Source organism: Malus sylvestris, chromosome 8, assembly GCF_916048215.2.
Source record: "Malus sylvestris chromosome 8, drMalSylv7.2, whole genome shotgun sequence".
NCBI classification, from domain to species: domain Eukaryota; kingdom Viridiplantae; phylum Streptophyta; class Magnoliopsida; order Rosales; family Rosaceae; genus Malus; species Malus sylvestris.
The window spans coordinates 18367747-18391962 of record NC_062267.1 but is presented as its reverse complement, the minus strand read 5'-3'; the positions used below and the strand labels follow the sequence as shown (position 1 = coordinate 18391962).

At 39.6% G+C, this 24216-nt stretch overlaps 1 protein-coding gene and 1 pseudogene across 3 annotated transcripts; one reads left to right on the top strand and one right to left on the bottom strand.

The window, feature by feature from the left end:
- Nucleotides 1-6715: 6715 nt before the first annotated feature.
- LOC126631415 (uncharacterized) lies at nucleotides 6716-13056 on the top strand (annotated as a pseudogene).
- Nucleotides 13057-15244: 2188 nt separating this feature from the next.
- LOC126632643 (nitrate regulatory gene2 protein-like) lies at nucleotides 15245-21530 on the bottom strand. 3 transcript variants are annotated; one of them, XM_050303088.1, is made up of 5 exons: nucleotides 21140-21530; nucleotides 19446-21007; nucleotides 17947-18161; nucleotides 17380-17603; nucleotides 15245-16740 (listed from the first exon to the last, which is right to left on the bottom strand). In XM_050303088.1, the coding sequence occupies exons 2-5, from the start codon at nucleotides 20836-20838 to the stop codon at nucleotides 15945-15947; spliced, it is 2628 nt and encodes an 875-aa protein (XP_050159045.1). In that variant the 5' UTR covers nucleotides 20839-21007; nucleotides 21140-21530; the 3' UTR covers nucleotides 15245-15944. The 3 variants fall into 3 exon arrangements, with proteins under 3 accessions (XP_050159045.1, XP_050159046.1, XP_050159047.1); XM_050303089.1 differs by having other exon boundaries at nucleotides 21144-21530; XM_050303090.1 differs by having other exon boundaries at nucleotides 21268-21530.
- Nucleotides 21531-24216: the final 2686 nt, after the last annotated feature.

Here is a 24216-nt window from a genome sequence, read left to right as displayed (position 1 = left end):
TCGGGATTAGCCTCAATGCCTCTTTAGCTTATCATGAAGCTTAAAAATTTGCCAGAGCCTATGCCGAAGGCACATTTGCTGGGGTTCAACCTCATTCGATACCTCTTCAAAATGGTGAAAGTTTCAGATAAGTTGGTGATGTGTTGGTCAGCATGTTTGCTCTTGACTAGCATATCATCAACGTAAACTTCCATGTTCTTCCCAATTTGTTCGGCGAACATTGAATTGACCAATCTCTGATAAGTCGCTCCTGCATTTTTTAGGCCGAAGGGCATGACTTTATTGCAATATAGTCCCCTGTCAGTCGCGGACGAAGCCTATGACTTTGAGTTTTTCAACTTCTTCCTTCATTGCCTCGTACCGTTCAGCGTCATAGAATCTTCGCTTCTGTTTCACTGGCTTGGTCTTGGGGTCAATACTTAAGCGATGACAGATGATATCGAGAGAGATGCCTGGCATGTCCTCGTATGACCAGGCGAAGACCTCAGTGTTCTCTTGCAAAAAAGAGATCAATGCTAATCGAATGGGTGGTGACAAAGTGGTGCCAATCTTCACCATGCGATCCGGATAATCTTTTGAGATAGAGACCTTCTCCAACTCTTCAGCGGGTTGTGCTTACCGGGTGAAAGAGTCATCTCGAGGATCGTCGGGTTGACTGTTGCCACCGTGAAGATCCAAGTTGGCTTCATCTGGGCTAGTCTTTATGACTTGGTCATGTATAGAAAAGGTTTCCTTAGGCACAGGCATGTGATGTTGCTTGACCGAAGTGTTGTAACATGATCGTGCACTAAGTTGATCTCCTCTGATGTAACCATTGCCACAGGGGGTTGGAAATTTCATCAATAACATATGTGTGGATACCATTGCCTTGAAATCATTGATGAGTGTGCGTCCCAAAATGACATTGTATGCCGTTGAGCAATCAACCACCAGGAAGTTAGTGGTAATGGTAGCTGTGTAAGGGCATGTACCAATGGTGAAAGGTAAGTGTATGTTCCCCAAAAGTTGCATGATATCATCGGAGAAGCTTATCAGAGGGGAAATCGAGCGATCGAGCAAGTGTTCAGCTACATTAAGTGGCCTGAAAGCTTCGGCAAACATGATATTGACCGAAGCCCCCGTGTTTACCAGGATTCGTCGTACTTCAAAGTTGGCTATGTGAGCTTCCACGATCAGTGGGTCGTTGTGAAGGTAGATGATACCTCTTTCTTCCTCAGGGTAGAAACATATTGGATCCCAGTTAGGTTTTTGATGCTTGCCTCCCCTGATGTCTTTCACGTGAAACATTTGGTGGCCAGACCTTAAAGCTCGTTCACTATTTTTCATGGCCCTGTTGGAAGATTTAGATATGGGTATGCCACCACTTATGGAATATATCACATTCACCTGGCGTTGGTTACGGTTACCCCTTGCAGGGTGAAAGAGGAATTGATCAATTTTTCCTTCACGTGTCAAAGCTTCAATATGATCATGAAGGGTGATACACTTCTAGCCGTCATGGCCGTTATGCTCGTGGTAGCAGCAAAACGTGCCCATGTTCTTCGTAGACTTGTAATCCTGGTGCCTCGGCTTTGGCTTCGGTATCAGGTGTGCTATGCTGGGGTAAATGGCCATGCATGTAGCGTTCAAAGGTGTGTATGCCTCATACCTCGGGGTAGGGGTTGTCCTGACACTTGTTTGACCCACTGTGTTGACTGCCTGGGGTCGGGGATTATCGTGGTGATACCCTTGGTTATCGCGGTAGTGTCCCTTACTCCTTTTACTAAAATGAGACTGGTGAGGATGGAAATTTTTCCTTTTGCCCTGAGATTGATGTGTCTGTTGACTTGGCAAAGTATAAAGTAAGGCAGGGGAGGCACCACTGCCGTTTGGAAGGTCAAGGTCTTCTCATTTGGTTGGATCTGGCTTCCACTCCCTACTTGTTGATAAGGGGTGGCTGTGGGGGTTTCCCTTGATATGTCCTTGCCTCGGTGGAGGCATGGTTGTAAGCATGTGCCATCACCTTAGAGTAAATCTTCCAAGTGTTGGCATTGATCATGTACTTAAAGAAACAATCACGTAGGCCTGCCGTGAAGGCCTTGAGGGCGATTTTGTCATCTGCCTCAGCGCAGCGAGAATACTCATGACTGAAGCGATTGGCATACTCTCGTAGTGACTCGTCCGGCTTCTGGCGAATAGTGTACAAATCATCTGCAGAATGCAAGCGATCGGTTTGGAAAATGTGTTGAGAAACAAACAGTTTCCTCAATTCCTCAAATGAGTCTATCGTCTCAGGTGGAAGACGGCAATACCAATTTAGAGCTCTGCCAGAGAGGGTGGAGGGGAAGAGAAGACATCGCTTTTCGTCAATGTGTATTCGGTATGCCATGGTGGACTCAAAGAGGTTAAGGTGTTCAATCGGGTCCTCCTTTCTAATATAGAGTTGCAAGTCAAGTTTTTGCTTTGTCTTTGCTTGGAGAGGGTGTCGAAGATCCTCCTTGTAAGAGGGCCAGGCCTAGGTTGGTTCCAATCAGGTATCTCAGCTTGTTGTTTGGCCTTCAACTTGTTTACTTCCTTAAGAAGCTGTAGAACAAGAGGGTCCTGAGTGAAGTCATGTACCACTGGAGCTTTCTTTCGTAAATCTCCATCTCCTCTTGGAAGTAGGAAAGTCTGATCAAGAGCATGTGATTTTTCCCTGGACTTGCCGTACTGACTTTCAAGGTATGTCTGTCGAAACATCTCTGAGTCCCCTATACCTTCGTGTTTCTCTAGGACTTGTTGCCCCTTCCCCAAATTGGTATCCGAGCTGGGACGTGGGAGGGGACTGAGTCTTTCAGAAACCCTTGGGTCATTGATCTTCGAGCTTATGTGGAAGGGATTCTCTCGACGTTACTTTAGGAAGTCTCGGCAGTCACGATAAACGGTTTTTGATCTTTCCAACCTTTCTGCAATGAGGTGTCTTCCTCCACTTCTCCTGCTTCGAGTCGAAGCAGCTAGGTTGAGAGATGTCTCATGTTGATCAATGTTTTGATGATTAGCTCGCTCATCATCAGGGATACCCATGTCTAATGAAGGTGACCCTCCTTGTTGGAAGGCATCCAGATAATGGTTAATGTTCATAGGAGTAACGAGTTCACGTGTTTGAGTACGCCTAGTTTCGTGGAGCATCTCAAAGAGCTTCTCATACTGCTCCTGGAGGACCTCATTCTTCATTGCTATCTTGTTGTTTTGAGATTCTAGCTCATCGACTTTAGCTTAAAGAGCAACCCTTTTTCCTTCCTTCTTTCGTTACTTCGCACTAGGTGCAAGAGGGGTGTCACTCTGTGTGTTGTGGCTTCCTTCGCTCCCCATGTTGGAGAGGGATGCCTGGTCAAAAGAGAGTGTACGAATGGTGGAAACCAGCTTAACAAAGCTGAAGAAAGTAAGAATAAGTGTCGTTCCCACAGACGGCGCCAAATATTGATGCACAAAATCAGTGGGAATTTTGGTACAACAGAAAGTGTTAAGTTTGTGACCTTCGCTAGATTGCTCCAGTCACTAATATGGATAAGTATGTAAATGGATAGGGACAGGGAAGCAAACACAAGATGTACATGGTTCACCCAGATTGGATACGTCCACGGAGTAGAGAAGTTCTCATTAATTATGAAGGGTTTACACAAGTACATAGGTTCAAGCTCTCCTTTAGTGAGTACTAGTGAATGATTTAGTACAAATGACATTAGGAAATATTGTGAGAGAATGATCTCTATTTATAGAAGAGAGTTTCTAGTTTCATTCTAACATTGACACGTGTCGTGTTATGATTGGCTTCTGATGTTGACACGTGTCATGCTATGATTGGCTTCTTATGTCGACACGTGTCGCGCTATGATTGGCCTCCTGGTTAGAGGGAAACTCTTCTGGGTCCTTGACGATATAGCGTTGACTGATGCTCAGTAGTTTCGGGATTGGTTAAGTATGGTACAAACACATCTAATGATGAATTTTCTATATGACTATCGTAATTAAATTAACGTTTATAGGAAATGACGTAACGTTGAGAATTAGGGAATCATTATACATCTTAAGGATGCCTTAATTAACGTTACGGCTATGAATAATATTATGTTGGCTAGAATTATAGAATCATTGTGGCATAACTATATTTATGTTATATGCTCATCGTTGACTGCACCGGTGTTAGTGCTCGCCCAGGTCAGAGCCAGTCTTTCACGTGTATGTGCACATCGCACCGTACGCTCACTTTGGATCCATTGTAAGTGCCAGTATTGTCTTAGATTGTTATAGGCAATTAGGACTCGTATGTGTTGCGCATAGTGCTAGTCTTCACATGATTGTAGTACTATAATGTATATCATTGTTACACCCAGTCCTGTTCATGTCATAATATCTCTACACAAACTCGTGTGTCAGCATATGTCGATGAGCACTCAATATGATATGTTTGCTTATGCGAGATTATGTGATTATGGACATTATGCACTTATTTACGAAATATTATGCCGTATTGAATTCTTAAGATATTGCTACGGTAAGTATTTTCTCACTATACGTAGTATGTATATTTTGGAAACTATACTTGTTTTACAGCAAAGGGTTATTATGTTTCGAAAAGGTTTTTACAAAGCTTTATTTTTAGGCCCACTCACCCTTGTTTTTCGCCCCTCCAGGTTTTAGCAGCTGAGCATTCGTGTCGACGAGGATTCTTGGCAAATCTCGGTATTGGATCACCTTCGATGGTATAATTGTCATTCTGCTTTTACTGTACTTTACTTATGAACTGACATCATGTGTGAAATGGGTTCAGTCCCGCTCACATGCGCACTCTTATATTTAGGCACTTTTAGGTTTAAATTTATTCACATTTTCCACATCACTACACTTTATGGCATCGTCACCCTCCGGGTGTCGGCTAGCATAGCTCAATTCGAAGTCCAGGTGGACATTTCGGGTTAGGGTGTGCCACCTACTACTTTCCTATTCATTTAATTATTATACAAATCAAAACTATCTCATCTAATTTTGATACGTTCATCCAAATAGACATCCGTTTATGAGATCACCGTTGATGATGACCAATTAGTGCTTTGGAAGCTTAGGCATGCTGATAAAAAAGAAAACTATACTAATGAGATGGTGAAAGAACACGCTGCTAAAATAGTAAGTTTTGTGTAAGGTTAGGAAATATACTTAGTTTATGTATTTCATACTAACGTCAACTCTTATAAGATGAAGTAACTAAAGCTGTTGAAGATGAGACTTTACCAACTTCTAGAAGCAATGACGTATTGACTATTGCTTTGGAAACACCTGAATATTCGAGTCATGTTAAAGGTGTTGGAACTGGCGTCAGTCATAAGACATACTTAAGCCTCCAAGATGCAAAACTCTATCGAGTCAACACAAATGTTGCAAACACATTTGGAGCAGTAAAGTTTACACATTAAGGAGTTATATAAGAAGTTCCATTTGATTGGATCATTGCTAACTTCGAATCAGTTGAGTAAAGATGCAAGTGTTGGTCCAATCTAATGTGGTACAGTCCAATCATATTTCTGAGAAAGCTAGTTGTACAACAAAGAAAGAAAAAAAAATGGAACATCTACAGAAAAAGTGAAACAGGGTGATGTGGTGGAAATCATGTCTAAGAAGAGAGCGAAACATGGCGATATGTGGCAGAAATCATGTTTGAGAAGAAAGTGAAACAAAAAGATGGCAAGAATACTAAAACCATGAATGAGACCTGTTTGTACCATACTTAGGGCCTCCGTATTTAGACCTCGTATAAATACTCGAGGGACTCAAATGTAATTATGTAATAAATGAAGGGGCAAATATGTAATAAGTGAGGAGCCCTTATTCTATAAAAGGGCCTCCTCACCCTTACAAACCTCAAGCCTCACATCCCCTAAACAGAGGCTCTCTCAAACTCTCTCTCTCTTTCTCTGGGAGCTCTCACCCTCACAATCCTTTCACAAACAGAGAAATACAATATTAGAGTGGAGGTAGCCTAAACATTGGGGTGAACCACGATACATCTTGTGTTCTTTACTTTCTTACATATTCACGGTTGGATTTACGTTGTTCCAAGACCCCTCTGGTTTTGTACATCAACATTTGGCGCCGTCTGTAGGAATCAATACGAAAAGTTGTGTCGATCTTTTTTCATTTTTTCACCTCTGTCGTGAATCTGCAAAACCCACATAGACACAGACACACACACACACACACACTTTCTCTCATCACTCGATTTTTGTCCTCTGTAAACATCAAGGGCCAAAAAAAAAATCCACCTGAGAAATAAAGAGATACAAGGAGGAGGATGAGGGAGAAGAAAATCCAAGCCGAACCAAAGCTAGAGAGAGAAAGTAAGCTAAGAACCCAAAACCTCACTCTTTGGCTTTTCCAGAAAACCTTCACCATTTCTCTCATCCATTTTCTACTGTATAAAACATCTACCGTAAAAAGCACAACAACCTATGATGGCAAGGAACGACATCGTCTTATGAAAGAGGAGATCGGAGAAGCTTGACCTCTCGCCCCCGTTGACTTCGGAAGAAGCTCATGTGCTCGCCGTCAACAACATCCTCCTACAAAGTGACTGTTGTTGACAGGGGAAGAAGAGCTTTGCAGTCCCTCGGCCTGGACGAGGAGAAGAGCTCTACGTCTCACCGATCTTGAGCAAGACCGCAAGCAGTGTCTGTAAATACAGTGAAATATAAGAAAATAAGATATGGGAGCATCGCTCTCGAACGTGACGGAGGGAACGAATGGGTCAGGTTATGGACCAGATCTTGGCGACATACCCGAGAGTTGTGTGGCCTGCGTGGTCATGTACCTGACTCCTCTTGAGATTTACAATCTTACGAGGCTCAACAGGGCGTTTCGCGGTGTGGCGTCGTCTGATTCGGCTTGGGAATCCAAGTTGCCGCCAAATTACCATGATTTACTCGATTTGGTGCCTCCTCAAAGATACCAAAACCGCTCGAAGAAGGATATCTTTGCTATGCTCTCCTGCCCTGTACCTTTCGACGATGGCAATAAGGTGGTATAGATAGACACTGTCACAAGAAGGGTTTGTCTGTCGGTTTCTGCCAAAGGGATGGCGATACCTGGGATTGAAGATATGCGATATTGGAACTGGGTTCCTACTGAAGTATCTAGGAAAATATGTATAAAAAGTCAGATAAGCAAGTACCGCATCGCCATTCCCATGTTCCTCAAGATCGTTGAGTACTACGCCGCTCCCACCACCACCACCACCACAACCACCATTATATAAGGCCATCAACTGTCATCACAACCTTCACTTTTCTCCTGTTCACCTCAGCCTCAATGGTAGTAACCAGTCAAACCCAACTCGGAAGGAAGGGGCATCATCATCATCATTATCAAGGTGAAAGCGGGCCAGCATTGGAGCGAGTCGTGACCCACCAAAAGATTCGTCTGGGTTCATCACCACTAAGTTGTAGATCCAAGTACGGGAGCTGCTCGCCGTGTAAAGCAAAAAAGAAAAAAGAAAAGAAGAAACAGAAACAAAAGCAAAAGCAAAAGCAAAGCAGAAAAGAAATGAGTAGAAAGGAGAAGTGACAGAAAGAAAAGCAGAAAGCAAAATGGAGGCTTTCCTCTGCGAGAGCACATGGGGACACTGCAAAAGCAAGGAATAAACACCCACACTGCAAAAGCAAGGAATAAACACCCCAATTCTGATGTGATTTACTTTTCTTGTTTTTGATTGATGTGATTTATTTTTCTTATCTTTCGGAGACATCTATATAACCCCATCAGAGGGTAATAAAAAAATAAAAAAAAAAGAAAAATAAAAAAGGGCAAGCCTAAAATAATGGGCTGGGATATTATGTAAAGGGCGAAGGCCCATATGCCCAAAAGAGCCAGGCCCTATGGCTCCAAAATTATTCGGCAGCCTGCCGCTATTATCACCAACCAGGTGATCAAAAGTACGTCCAGTACTCCAAAATTATTCAACAACCTGCCGCTATTATCACCAACCAATTGATCAAAAGTACGCCCAGTACTCCAAAATTATTCGGCAGTCTGTCGCTATTATCACCAACCAGGTGATCAAAAGTACGTCCAATACTCCAAAATTATTCAGCAGCATGCTGCTATTATCACCAACCAGGTGATCAAAAGTACGTCCAGTACTCCAAAATTATACATGAGCATCACTTATGTCAATCATACATAAACATTCATGAGTGATACCAACCATGTGATCAAAAGTACGTCCAGTACTCCAAAATTATACATGAGCATCACTCATGTCAATCATATATAAACATTCATGAGCATCACTCATGTCAATCATACATAAACATTCTTGACCATCATTCATGTCAACATTCATAAGCATCACTCATGTCAACATTCATAAGCATCACTCATGCCAACATCCATGAGCATCACTCATGTCAATCAACATAAACATTCATGAGCATCACTCATGTCAATCAGCTTCGAAAGTTTCATTTACAATGCTCCAGCTTCGAAAGCTTCAGCTTCGAAAGCTTCAGCTTCAAAAGCTTCATTTACAAAAGCTCCAGCTTCAAAGCTTTACTTGCAAAGCTTCACATACAAAGCTTCAATGCAGGGTATACAAATACAGCCTCCAAACAACCGCCACTTCGACCCGTACATGGATTCAATTTGAAATCTCCAACCAACAGACTCTATTGACTGAAGACTTGGGGGACTACACTATGTACCATATATTGGGCTTCCACAACTGGGCCTCATGAAAAATACTTGGGGGACTTAACCCATTATTTATGTCTTGAGAAGCGAGCCCTTATTCTATAAAAGGGACTCCCTCACTTTCATTAGAGAGCACCCATTATTCATGAATTGAGGAGCGTGCCCTTATTCTATAAAAGGGACTCCCTCACTTTCATTAGAGAGCACATATTATTCATGTACTGAGGAGCAAGCCCTTATTTTATAAAAGGGACTCCCTCACCTTCAACGCCACAAGCCGAGCCAACCAAGGCAACATAAGCCACAAGCCGAGCAGCCTCGCAACATATGTTACTTCTAGTTGAGCATCATTTCAGATTGAGCACCGCCTCATATCGAGTATCAGTCCTAGACGACATCTAGTTACTTTGGCCCACACATGGACTGAATTTCAAGTCTCCAGCCAAAAGACTCTCTTGACTGAAGACTTGGGGGACTACTGTTTGTACCATACTTAGGGCCTCTGTATTTAGACCTCGTATAAATACTTGGGGGACTTAAATGTAATTATGTAATAAATGACGGGGAAAATATGTAATAAGTGATGAGCCTTTATTCTATAAAAGGGTCTCCTCACTCTCACAAACCTCAAGCCTCACATCCCATAAACAGAGGCTCTCTCAAACTCTCTCTCTTTCTCTGGTAACTCTCACCCTCACAATCCTTTCACAAACAGAGAAATACAATAACAGTGTGGACGTAGCCCAAACATTGGGGTGAACCACGATACATCTTGTGTTCTTTACTTTCTTGCAGATTCACGGTCGGATTTACGTTGTTCCAAGACCCATCCGGTTTTGTGCATCAACAAGACCAAATATATGAAGGTATGTACTAGTCATTACAAGTTTTGTTCTTCTTAACTATAATAAGTACCAATGTTATTTTAAGTTTACTTTTCTTAGGTCAAGGAGAGGGATATGGATGAAATATATGATTTAAACATCATGGAAAAGATAGACAAGTTTGCGAATTCAAACAAAAAAAATATATCAAGAAGCATTTCAAGGTACACAGTCATTGCAATGTTTGTTCTTCTTGGTATATTAAGTAGCAATTATTAATTAAATTTAATTTTCAAAGGTAAAGCAAAGTGACCGACAGAACACATATGATGTGAGCATCAACGAAAAGATGAACAGAATTGCAAATTCCATGGAAAAATATATCTAATATCAAGAAGGTACGTGCCTTTAGGGGTGGGTTCAAAAAATCGAAAATTGAACCGAACTGAAACCGAAAAAATCGAACCGATCGAAAAAACTGAACCGAATTGAAAAAACCGAACCGAAACTAATTCTTTTGGTTCAGTTCGGTTTTAGTGATCTAGAAACCGAACCGAACCGAATTAATTAAATTAATTTTTTATTTAATTATTTGTTTTGGGTATTATTTTCTAAACCCAATTTATAAGTTAAAATGTGCTAAACCCAATGTGTTGCCAAACTTTAAGCTCAAAATATTAAAAAAAGACCTATAAAAACTCTAAACCGTAACCTATTATTTCTCCCCCATATAAGGTTCCAGAACCAAACCTCCTCCTGAAGTCCCTACATCCATCTCCATAGCACTGTCTACTTTTGCCCCAGCTTTCTTTTCCAAATCTACTCTTATATAACATGTAACAGAATCCATAAACATTTATTGCGGGTAGATTACTTGGGTAATTTGTGATAGAAAAGAATCCAACACACACTAAATAAATTCACCCACGCATTACTTTTACTAATCAAGTTGTCAACATGCAGTTACAAGCAAACAACCTTGATCTTTGAACAACATCATACAATTTAACTTTTCTAAGTCATTTGTACGATTTTTGTGTTGTGAGGTTGTTAATTTGGACTTTGGAAGACTTGATTGATGATTTTAGTTCAACTTTAAATGTTTATTTTCATTGTCTTTGATTCTAGTTAGAATGCTTATGTTATGATTGTATTAGATATGTTAAAATTTAAAATTTAAAATTTCAATGTTTTTTATTTTTTGAAAAAAAAAAAAACAAAAAACCGAAACCAAACCGGAAAAAACTGAACCGAAGAAAAATGAACCGAACCGAAATTTCAGTTTTGGCAAAAAACAGAACTAATTTGAACCGAACCCACCCATACGTGCCTTTATGTTTTTTCTATTTATGCTATAATCCGAACAGTAGTTGATTATTAATGAAATATATATATATATTAGGTATAACAATGCAAGCTTGCTATAGACACTACTAGGAACATTGTTGCAGATGGATCAATCATCCAATTAGACAGGCGAATACACAGAGTTCCACTAGGGCCTATGAACCTATATGTTTCTATTGATGTAGGAATTAAAGATGTTTTTCTCCCAATACCTAGTTGTGAAGCTGGGAATATCAAACAAACAATTGGGAGTCACGTAACTTGACCACGACATCTTATTGTGACAAATGATGAGGTATTACTATGTGATTTTCTTATGAATATGTGGAAAAAAAAATTATAGTACTAATATGTCTGATTTCACTATATTAATCTATCCATGCAAAGCCGACAACAAATCTACCCCTCTAACAAAGATCTCTAAAACAATTTTGGCTATGCGTTCACTTATGCTTATAGCTCAAAAATGAATAAGGATGTTATCGTGCCTATCATGATTGAAACATTTGGTAATGATAAGACACTAACTGTCACTTTTCTTGTAGGCGACTTTGGTCAATATTGAAGAAGAACAATCTTGACGGATTGTGTGGATTTATAGATCCTGGTAGAATCTCTCAAAAGGCTGGCAGAAATGATGAAAGATCAAATGCACTGGCACTTTGATTACAGAAATGCAAAAAACCAACAGATGAGTAGTTGACGATTGTATAATAAAGAGTGCAATTATTTATGTTTTGTAGGTTTCATTGGTTGTTGGCTATCATTTACCCCCCATAATGAATTAATATATTACATGGACTCTCCTAGTTGGACAGAGATCGATCCTGGAATAAAGAACATTGTTGAACTGTAAGTATTGCGTTAAAATCAGTTTCGGCCTTGTTTATGCGCTAGAAAAGTTCCATCTTTTTCTACCATTTTAGTTTATCAGAAGCAGCTCTGTAGTAGTTCGCTGCATAGTTTCTGTTGTAATATAGTCAGAATGTCAAATGTTCCATCTCTGGTAGTTAGTTTCAAATTGTTACCTTTCATGTGAACTACTTGTTCTCAACTTGGATTCATTTCAAGACCTTAAAGAGATATTCTGTTTTTTAGGAAAAGAAATGCAAATTAGGGAAGGGTAGTGCAATTCATTAGAACAAGCCTAGGTTTCCCTATTACTCGAGACAAATCATGTCATTATATAGCTATTCATCGCAACATACAGAATAAACAACATACATATATATATATATATATATATATATATATATATATATATATATAGATATATAGCTCGGTCAGTGGTATTGTTGCCAATCCTCTAAATCCTTAAAGTCATCACTAATCATGTTTTTGAAATCCTTCCGAGTCTATTATTATTGATGCAAACTTAGGTAAGCATTAATTCCATAACCAAAGCACCCCAAGTAATAATTGAGTTCTTATGGTGCATTTGGATGAAGCACTTTTAAGTTCCATGCAGCTTGGACTAAATTTGTATGGATTTTACAAAAACTAGATAGAGGGAAAATTTGTCTATATTTCATGCATTGCAAGATTTGTATATATTTCATGTTTTCATATCCTCTATGTGTAGAGCATTGAAGGTGTTTAAAACTCAAAAAGGAATAAAGGGTCGAAAAATTATCAGTTAGAAAGTAGTAAAGGTAAGGAAGATTGTGTTTTCCCTTTAAATTAATATGATTAAGTTACATTTTATACTTTTTTTTTTATTTGTATATGCAGTGCCCTCTGCAAGAAGGAATTGTAGAATGTGAATATTATGTGATGAAATACATGAAGGAAATCATTGATGATCCGAATTGCTCAATTATTACCAACGTTAGTACTACTATTACAAAAAGCACTTAAGCAGCTGTGTTCGCTACTATCTTATTAGTATTATGTTCTTTGTAGGTAATATATTTTTCATGCAAATTAATTTGTAGCTAACGGTGTTTTTTTTTTTTTTTTTTGAAGTATTTTCATCTTCTTATTACTTAATGATTGACATTAGTTTTTGTCTTGACACGTTCTCTTTGGTTGTGATTTGTTGCAGTTCAAAGAAAAAGCTATATACACTCAACATGAATTTGATGCATTAAGAATACAGTGGGATGAGTATGTTGATGACTTTATCCCAATAGATGAAACACTAGACTAGCTAGTTTGTGAAATTTTAAATTAAGTGAACTTAGAGTTTTGATTTAGTAGCAAAGCTCTACACATTTTATTAAATGTGTTGACTGTGAGATTGTCTTTTATAATACTTTGGTGGTGAATGAATTACAAATTTATGAAGCAATTATTTGAGGTAAATATCTTGGTTTTTAAATGAATTATGCAGGTCATGTTTTCAAATTAAAAATACAATATATATGTCATCAAACATATTACAAGTCATGTATTAAACGGTTTATGACACGCTTTGTGGCTCATTGTTAATATTCAGCGACGCTGCAAATGGTTTAAGTGTTATAGTACATGACGCTATGCAAATGTCATGTTTAGTATACCATGACGCTCATTCTTCTGTTTATGACGTACTTTTTTAATTCAATAACGCTTGTTAGGTGCCTCTAGAAGCCATACATGAAATTGCGTGTATGTCATGTTTAGTATACCATGATGCTCATTCCTTTGTATATGACACTTATACCGCATCTCTGTTTTTTTTTTTTTTTTTGTTGATAAAAGACGATGGTATATTCGATAACGGGGCTAAGGCCAAATAAGCCAAAAACCAATAAAGACAGTACAATCCTGGTATAGAGAAAACAAAAGAAAACTCCCAGACCATTTCCATCGATTCCTCCACAAGGAGATCAACAATGAAGGGAGGAGGAGAGTAGAGCCATTGACAATTACTACCTATGGAAAGACAATAGCGAGCTAGACAATGGCAATGATGTTAGCTTGGCGACGAACGTGGGTACAAATGTTTTCGGTGATGGTAGGGAGCAATGCTTTCATATCCTCAATGATGTGCCCAATCGGGGATAGATTGGATAAAGGGCATTGCAAGGCCCCTATGATCTGAAGAGAATCTTAACTAGCAAGTTACTGAAACCCCTAGACGACGCCCAAACCACACAGTCTCTAGCTGCAAAAGCTTCCCTCCACACAAACGCACCATCAAAATTGATTTTCAGACGCCCCAGGGAGGGAGAGACCATTTTTGGGGAAGATGGGCATTGGATCCGGAACCGGATAGGTCAGTATTGCATTTCACCAAGTCTTTCCACCACGACTGCAGTTGCAAATACCCCAGCAAATGACTATGAAAATTCGAAAGGTCGCAAGTTCCAAAGGCGGAGATGATAAGCAATGAAATTTCCCGGGAGGATGAAAGCCACGCACACCTGGCAAAGTGGCAATCACGGAGCAGTTGGATCGTAGACTCTCCGTAGTGGCTACACATGGTGCAAAGTAGATCACACAGGATGTGTTTCATAGCGAGGTTGACCTTCCTAAGGACAATGTCCCTGCATAGTTTCCAAAAATTCACCCGTACTTTTGGAGGAACCCTAGCTTTCCAAGGGGACGGGGATGCCACCGAAGATGAACCAGGATTCATTCAACTATGCCCTAGCCATGGGTCATATCCAAACGAGGATTCATTCAAATATAGCCAAGCATTCATAAACAATAATGCAAACACTTAGCACTTGCATCAAAATAAGCGGTGCAATATCACAAGCATCACAAACCACAAGTCTCCATACATTAGTAGCGAACATTGTAATTTTTTCTTATACCAAGACCTTTGCTAGAATGACTAGTGAAAACATAAATTAGTAGCGAACTTACCATTCATGCAATTCGGACATAAGACTATGCATATAAAATTTTATCTTGTTTATTTGCAATTGGAAATTCATTGGCTTGACAAGCACTTCAAGTTTGATTTGATTTTACGTATACGTAATAGAAGAAAACGTAGGATGTTTTGAAACTTTTCCATTCAAACGCATCACTGCACGCTGCTGCACTTTTCTATTGTTCTCTTCTTATTTTCCTTTGCATGAAAAGTCTTCAACAGCAGCTAGGTCTAGAGGAAAATTATGTGCATTACAGTCAAACGGAGGCGTGAATGAAAGATGCCAGCGGAATGATCAGCCGGTCAGAGGCTGGGGATGCTTCCTTCCCACCGCATCCCTGCACTAATTTGTTAAGGTTAGTTGTCCATACCCGCGTGAGAAACTTCTGACAAGATGTTGGCCCCACATACATCAATTCTAACGGGCACTATCCATTTGAATTAAGGAAATTTTAACGAAAAGCATCCGGAACTGTTCACTTTAACGAAAAACCATATTTTTACACTAAAAAGTCAATCCTGATACTATTCACTTTACCCTTTATTTTGTCCTTATCATTAAAACTCAAAGTTTTCAAGCTCTTTTCATTAATTTTCCTTTGAATTAATGATAACAACCAAGAAAGGACAGTCCATGAAAAGACAAACCATTTTGGTGATGGAATAGCTCATTCAAAAATTTTCAGTTTCTCTAATAAGCTGACAACCCACACATTCCAACAGGCAAATATTTCCACCACCTAAAATCCAATAAAAGAATTTCCGTACAAAAGTTGCCATTTGTTAAAAGGGGAGGGGTTGTGCAGAACCAGATATCAAGCCAAGGTGAAATTCTTGGCTTCAGCCGTGGACCACGTCACATGTCGGACCACACACTAAGAACGGAACCCCGTGTAGTACCACCCTCATGGCAATCTTTGTGCGGCAGTGAGGTAAGTGATGGAGTAAATCTGCCGGACCAAAGAATTTCTCCAAAGTCAAACCCAAGGGACCAACTGTCTCCAAAGTCAAACCCAAGGGACCATCAACCTTTTGAAGGCAAATCTAATAACCCCCTTTTTCTTTTTTCTTTTTTTTGATCTTTTTTCTTTTTCTAAACTCCTTCTCAAAGATCTCAGTCATGCCTAAAGTTTCATATAGTTCGCTTTGCCTTCTCTGCTATCCTACCATTTCTAAATGTATGCGATCTCAATGAACGACTGTACATATACAAAAGGGCTCTAGCTACTTCACAGATCGCGCTTCCAACTTGTATAAATAGTCTTACTTCGCTATGAGCCTCCAGCATCTTCAAGTCTGACTTGCTCGTGACCTTTCAGAGCCTCTGAAGTGAAACTACTTAAAGTTTCAAGAATTGGGACCAAACCACCTTGCAAACTATTGGAAGCTGCATGATTAACCAATTTGATGGCCTCCTTATGCCTCGCTCTCTCCTCGGCTAATCTCTTCTTCATTGAATCCAAATCCACCTTCAGATCATCCAGTGGTGAAACTCCACTATCGGAAGGTGACTTTGACAGAGCGGTTTTGTCTGTCGATGCATCATGGTCATGGTCTCTTTTCAACCTCTCCATATGCAATTTTCTAAGTTGGCTCTCCAAATTCTTGGAGACATGCTCAGCTTTGATCCTTCGACGTTGCTCCTTGTCCTGCCTTTCCCATAACTGGTGTAAGGTTGAAGCAAAATCATGCATCGCATCTGCCACCCCCTTTTCAGAAATTCTTTCCGTTGCTTGGCACCAATCATTACAAACTACAAAAATGGGTGGAGCTCCCATCTGGCTTGGGGAGAAAGGGGCAACTCCATCAGGCGTTTCTTCAGGTTCCTGGTTAATGCACCTTGAAAGCCATCCATTTAAGGACTCCACATAGGACTTTTGGGTGTTAACCCAATTGTTAAAGGACGCGCACCAGCTCAGAAGCTCCATTTCAAGTTCAAGAGTAGCTTTCAAATCAGAATCTCTTCGAAGGCCAGCACTCACCTTAAGAGATCGAATTTTGCTCACCATAATAGCTTGGAACTGTTTCTGGTGGCATTTGAGCATGGATTTCCACATTCTTATCAATCTGCAGATAAAAGGCAAATCCTAATATTAACAGAAGACACTCGATAAGTTAAGAAATAACCTTTTAGAACATCAGAAAATTAACATATAAATTCAGGTCCCTACAAGCATAAGATACATCACCAGTGAGTAACCTATGTTTGGCAGGAGGGGGGAAAAGCTAATGGAAAAAGAAATGTAAAAGGGTTAGGATTCCCATAAGCACCGTAGAGGGTAAGGTAAGCGTCTTACATACAAGTTCCAGAATTATACTCTTTACAGTCACGGTTTTTATTCCCTACCAAAATTGTCACCAAAAGTCTTAATGGATCATGCACGGGGGAAAGTGATCTGATGGAAATCAAAAGATAATCATCACCGTTGAGCAGGTGCGGGGTTCATTATGAACCACTACCAACTTATTGATTTAACTATTGGGAAATTAATCTCTAAGACTATCACCTCATAAGCTCATATATACAGATTCTATACATATAAAAAAAATTAAAAAAATAAAAAGTAATAAAATGTACCCAAAAAAAAAAAAGGCAGGACATAATTCAGACTATAATTCATCCAAAAGTAACAATGAACCAATGCTAATATTGTTGTGACCCAAAGTGACAAGCTTTTGCTAAAAGAATTTCAAGAGATTTGTTACCCATGAATCAATTCTGCAACTTGGGGAAGCAATTCTTCATCCCTCAGTTTATGTATCCTCCTCGATATGGTATCAACAGCTCTGATACAAACATTAATTTTTGTTAGCAACTTCCGTACAGAAGCCTGGGTGGCATCAACCTTAGCAGACTCAGCTCCATGATAATCTAGTTTTTTCAATTTCTTGCATTTCTTTTCATAGTCAACCCGTAGCTTTTCTTCGTCCTAAAATTAGTGCAACACGAATAAAATATTAAACAAATGTCAACAGAAGCAAGCCCCAAGCCACTTGAAGAACATAAAAAGCGATGATTGACACATCAAATTGAAGCTAGTAAAGAAAACAAAAATACTCAAATAACACCTTAAAATTTTACTACAATATAGAAATTCAGGTCCTTCAATGAGTGCAAGTGCATGGTAGTTGTTAAATCAGAGAGTATGAAATAGTTTTTGCAACCTGCTGCAATGAAAGGATTTGGTGACTATCTGAGACTATAAAGGATTTTAAGTATCATCATAGTAGAAATTATAAGTTGCATGACATCCGTGATTTTGATTCTCTTACCTTGACTTCCTTGTACAATTTTTTCTCCCATGCATATAGTTTCTCCAAAGTTGATGAGAGGTTTCCAGGCTTCTTATTGAAATCTTTTCCAGGTTCTCCCTGGTAAGCGTTTGCCATTTTCACAGTCTTAGAGTTTAATCTTACTGGGGGCATGGATGACGGGGGTGAAGAAAGCAGGGAAGGTGCTACAAGGTAAAGGATCCTCGAGAAGACAACTGCATAGACATGCGTAAGTTTTAATGAAACAGCAACAATAATGCTTCTTCATAGAGATCCCAATAAAAAATATTAGACTAGCAGAATTTGCCTATCAATCCCACATGCATTCTACAGTCGAAACAGTGAGATTTATATTTTTTCAAAACATTCAGGTGTAACTTGGACCTTTAACTTTTTTGTCATATGCAGTATGATGAAGCTTTGCAATGTATAAAGGAATCCGAAGCAGAGTAATTATCAAGCCAAATTCAAGCGTGAGCATGTATCTCTAATAAAATTTCAATCAGTTAGACCACCATATTATATAGTCACCACAGGTCCTGCAGATAAATCCTCCTGAGACATATATTTCACACCTATCTCTAAAAAAATTAATTAGTAACATGCTGGTTTGTAATTTGTAAACATGAACAAGGGAGGGTCTATTACTTTTTGTCAATATCAAGACTTGGACAAGTTCAAATACGAAGCCATATATAAATGCTTAACAACTGCGTACAAGGAGAAACGAAATGCAAGAAAAAGTAAAGCAATATTATGGAGAGGTCGCACTTGGTGCGATGGCAAGTGCCTTCGCCCATGAGCGGTAGGTCTCGGGTTCGAGACTTGGGAGCAGCCTCTCCATAAATGGGGGTAAGGCTAGCCGACATTCACCTCTCCCAGACCCTGCGTAAAGCGGGAGCCTTGTGCACTGGGTACGACCTTTTATTGCTCAACCAGGGTCCAGAGCTTCTAACATTTGGAGTTGGATAATGCTAGGGAGACTATAAACTAAATGACACGGAAGTTGATGATTGGATTATTACTTTAAGTGTTGATTAATGTATTTATTTCTTATTGGTGACACATCATTTAGTTTGCAAGTTTAGTTTACCTAGCATTACTCATTGGATTTATATAGCAAAAAAAAAATATGGTAGAATTTTTTTTTCTAAAATCATCTTTTTAATTATGCGAACTTTATTCAGTATTCGCAATAAAATCCTAATCTCTCATCTAATCACAAGACAGTTCGTGCAAGTCTATACGGCACAACACTTAAGTATTTTAGGCTACTTGGGTCGATAAGTATGCATTTTAGTTCAGAGAAAAGTAAGCCCTAGTTACACTGGAACTGGGATGTAATGCATAGACAGCGCATAGCTTTAGATTCACAACAACAGAAACAAAACTTTCATCACCTAACTGCGGTCGAACAAGATCGTGGAAGCAGTCTACTGAATAAGGATATGTATGATAAAGTACCAAGAGTCCAAGACAACTAGGCATTAGACTCCTACCTTTAAGTGCAGCACCTCTACGCTGATAAGGCAACTTGCCCACCTCAAGCAGCATGGCAACTTCTTTCCCATAACTAGAGGCTGTCTCGAACTCATCCCTGATTTCCTTCACAACCTCCTGAAGGTCCCTTGTACCGTGGACTGACAATGTAGTTAAGCTACTCCCCTTTGAAGATCCAACATCATGCGTCGATGCAGCTTCAATCTCAACCTCAAACTCAAAACTCACCCTCTTTTTCTTCACATACTCCTCTTCGGAGTTTTTCGATCCATTTGTATCTGGACTGCTCTTTATCTCCTTCCCATTGACAGAATGGGAACTCTCACTGCTATGCAATGGCACTGTCCCTGAACTCTCCTCACTGCTTGGCTGCTTCAATGGCACAGCCCTTGAAGTCCCTTCACCCGAATTTTGATTCCTATTCCTGTTCACATTACCATCCGCATTCCCCCTCCGCTTCTCCTTGTGAACCTCTTTCAACACTTCCTGCTCTGTCTCATCCTCCAAATCGGGAATCCCCTCTCTCTCCCTCACCTCCTTCGAGTCCGGACTGCTCGTCGTGGACCCGTACCCGTATCTAGCCTTCGGATAGTAACCTGGGTAACCACTATTATCAAAAGTATCAAACACATTCAGGAAATCCCAAGTCGAGACCCTTGGAGGCGAAGGCGGTGCCGGTGGAGGACCGGCTGGTGGTGGTGGGCTTGGCTGCCGTCGATTGTACGGATTCTCACTATTCGCCGGTGACCCCATCGGGTACCCCAAAAACCCACCACCGCCATACGGCTGAAAACCCGAATAACGCGGATAGGGATCCGGATAAGGACCATTTTGGGTCGGATATCTCTCCGGCTCTTCATAAAACACCGTCTGCATCGGCGTCTCCGTCCTTCTCATATAATAGACATGTGAATTCGGAGGGTAACGATAGGAAGAAGAAGAGGGTACCTCTTGCTCCGGGCTGTCCTCGATGTTAATGTGACCCGACGATGAGTCAAACTCGGATTCTGACTCGGACCCAGACGACAAATGTATGTGAGCGTCGTCAATGTCGTCCGCTTTTAGCGAATCAGCGGAAACAGAGTGCGATATCGATGTAGACGACGAGTGGTTTGTATGGGGTTTCCTCTTTCTGGGCTTGCCTTCGTCGGAAGGCAACGTGAGAACCGGAGATCCCGGCGGCGAGGACGACTCGCCGGCGCCGGATACAATGAGGTCTTCGTCGACGAACTTGCAGAGGGCGTCGCCTATGTGCTGGAGGGAGTGGAAATAGGAGAAGTGGGCTGCGGCGAGAGCGTAGCGCTGGTCCGACGCCGTTTTGATATGGTCCTTTCGCTCCTTGCAAAGCATGACTAGCGGCAAGTTGTCGACCTTGGAGCCACCGCAGCCCATATCATCCGGCAAATAACCCCTGGAGAATGCCCAAAATTACGAGCCAATGCCACTGAGCGCCACCGCCACCAACCCTGCGCTCAACGGACTTGTTCCTCCTCATGGCGTCGTCCATGCCTGTCCGTACAAACTAAGCATCGTGAACAACCACCGGAGATCCGAATACGACCTAACCAGGTCACAGAGACAGAGAAAGCAAAATGGGATTCAGACCCAGATCAAAATTCGAGATTTTAATGGAACCCAATTAAAAAATTCGAGATTTAAATGGAAGCACAAGAGCAGAAACGAAAGTGAGCACCTACTGACTGAGCAAACACATGCATTAACACACGTAAACAGACTTAAAGGTACAGAAATATATTAAATGCGATCAAAATATAGAGAGAGAGAGGGGGGGGGGGAGTGAGATATGGTGACCGTTGAGACCGGTGGGGATATGTAATGACTGTCCACGCGAGGAGGGGACAGAGGCTCAGAGAGATGAGTCTCTCTCTCTCCTCTCTCAGAGTTAGAGAGATAAAGGAGCAGGCAGGCAGGCAGTCAGGCAGCAAATACAAGGAGATATTTTAATTTAATTTTTGTAAAATATGGATTTTATTAATTCAAATTGACATGTTAAAAAACAAAATTGGCATGGAAATGCGTGAGATGGGAGGTGTGCGAAGAACAGAGGGGGGCGGGGGGTGGGTGCTGCTGCTTCTCGTTTTGTTTTGGAAGTTTGGCGTTTTCTTTATTCTGGAATTCAGATTTTGACGAGAGAGAGACAGAAGATATGAGCAACTTTTAAAATATCGATATTATCTCGATATTTTTATCGAAATTTCTGTATTTTTTTACTATCGATATCTTCGATATCATTGATATTTTAGACCTTGATAGGAACTATGTGGTACTAAGGAACTTTATGTGGTACTAAGTCACTCATATATCTTACTATGCAATGTATGAAGTGTAAAATATTGTACTAATTCATTATATATAAATGATTATGGTGTGTTTAAACTTCTTTCATTAATTACTATATATTTTCTACCCTCACAATGTTTGTCAGCTCGTTATATAATCAACTTAAATCCATTATGCAATGTATTTCCTTCCAATTTTTTTGTGATAAACTAATAGATAATTAACTAAATAAACATCCTGCAAAGTTTCAATAAAAATTTCCAAGTTTTTCTTACAATTTATGTGGTTTTTATTCAATTTTTATCAATATCGATAATATCCCGATATTTTCATCAAATTTCGGTGTTTTTGGACTATCGATATTTTCGATATCATCGATATTTTATACCTCATAGGAGAGAGAGTCTCTGAAACCAAAATAAATTTTGAGATGTGATATTCATATACCCTTTTTACTTCTCACATAACTTTGTTAATTTTTATCTGCTGATTTTCTTCAATTCATCTAATCTAAGAAGCCGAAAAGTAAAATGATTTGTGAGAAGTAAAAAATGGTTTGTATAGATATAACGTTCCTAAATTTTAAACAAGGGGTAGGGAAAGGTGGAACCCGCCACACTGGAAACAGACCTTATCATTAATACAGTTTACCGCGAACAAAGTGGGTATTTACTATTTTTCCTTTCTTTTCTTTCTTGGCAACAAAAATTATTTTTATTTTTTTGTGGATAAAACTAAATAATATGAAAATTTATAATTGGATTATTCATTAACAAGCGTGTTCATTTATATTAATAATATGTTATTTAATTAATAAATTTAATCTCTCTTGTATTATTATTTTTTTTACTAATTCCATTTTGTTAAAAAAAGAGTAGATTTTATCATTTTACAACTCCTGATTCTAAACTTTTGCTAAGCCTTTCTTATTATCACCTTACAATATGTTAAATGCACTCCATATTAAATTTAATATTAAGAACTTATACCTTAATATGCATTACTCTTTACACAAACGACATTCTATTTGTGTGTATTTTGGTGAAACCAAATTGAGAAATGCTAAGCAGATTCTCAAAATTCAATACAGGACCAAAGTGTCTAAATTTCACACAAAATGTTATTGTTTTCCATTGCGATTGTGAATAAAAAAAATCTATGATTTTCTTTTCCTTCACTTTGAAGGGCCACGAGTTTTGACCTTGTTGAAGGTGCATTGCATTGTATATGGGTTCTTTGGTTGTCCTTAACTTCAATAACTTCAAAAAGTTCCATGTATATTTGTCTATGTATTGTATTTGACTTTTATAAACTGTTAAGACAAACTAGATTACAACCTACTCCTACTTATTCTATTTTCTTTTATAATCTTTGTCTTCCTTTTCTCTCTTCTTGTGTGCACTCTATCGTGTGCACCATGTGTTCAATAAAATGCCTTAGTTAACAAGTCTTGATAGTTTTCAACATTATTTCACAATATCTTGCAATCACCCTCGACAAGTCTCTACAAATAATAGTAGTTACAAACATATGTTGGCCAAAGTTTTCGGCATATGTTGGCAAAAATTGACTAGTGCTAATGAGGTGTTCGACGAAATGATCCAATGAAGCTATTTTGGTTGATATCATGACCCCCAAAGTTGGAAAATTCTGACTCCACCACTAATTGTATTGGTAAAATTGCATTAAAAATCAAATCGTTAAAAATGTTGAGGGAAAGCTTAAAAGCAAAAATTTTGGGGTGAGAAGTTGGGGTTTGTTGGTTCGGGGAGCAGAATCATTGTTAATCATTGGGGATTTTACATCCTTTCCGCCAGAACATGTTCAAAAGCAGCTAAAAGTGAAGGGAGTAAAACACGCGCAAAATATTAAGAGTAAAACTTTACACTTATGTTAATTTGGCAAACTCAAATCACCCTTTCATACACAGAAGTAATTATTTTGTCTTTATTAAATTACCGTGTCACACACATAAGGCTCGTGTGGTGGACCGGATATGATAGGTTAGAGACCAAGTCCAATGTTTGATAGTGTCAAATGTAACTAGGATGAGATTAGATGGGATTAGAAGAGATCCAAAATCAGGTGGGTTATGTAACCAACCTCACACATGGTTACCAATCCCCTCTGCGTGATGTGCGTGGCGTGTTCTTCCTCACCTCTCTATGTCATCGCTTCATTCCGTAATCTTCATCTATCTCTCTCCCGATTTCTCTCTCATCACATATCTCGTCGCGAGCAGCCCCGATATGGTAGGGTGGATTTCGAGCGTCATGGCTTCGTGGGTGGGTCGCAATAGTCATTGCGAGTTGCGAGCTACAGGGAGGTGGGTGTGGGTCGTCGCCGATAAAGATGGATGGAGAGGAGACAGAAATCGGGAGGGATAGAGAGAGAAGAGATAGAAGTCGATGTCGTAATTTTTTTTTATTTTACAAGTAAATTAATCCATAACTAGTCCAAATTACTTAT

Excerpts from the sequence above, each read along its gene's own strand:
- LOC126632643 (XM_050303088.1), bottom strand. The coding sequence starts at position 20,838 with ATGGGCTGCGGTGGCTCCAAGGTCGACAACTTGCCGCTAGTCATGCTT. Across the intron at positions 18,162-19,445 it reads TAGAGGTGCTGCACTTAAAG|TTGTCTTCTCGAGGATCCTT; the intron begins GTAGGAGTCTAA and ends ATGTCTATGCAG. Across the intron at positions 17,604-17,946 it reads AATTGTACAAGGAAGTCAAG|GACGAAGAAAAGCTACGGGT; the intron begins GTAAGAGAATCA and ends CACTAATTTTAG.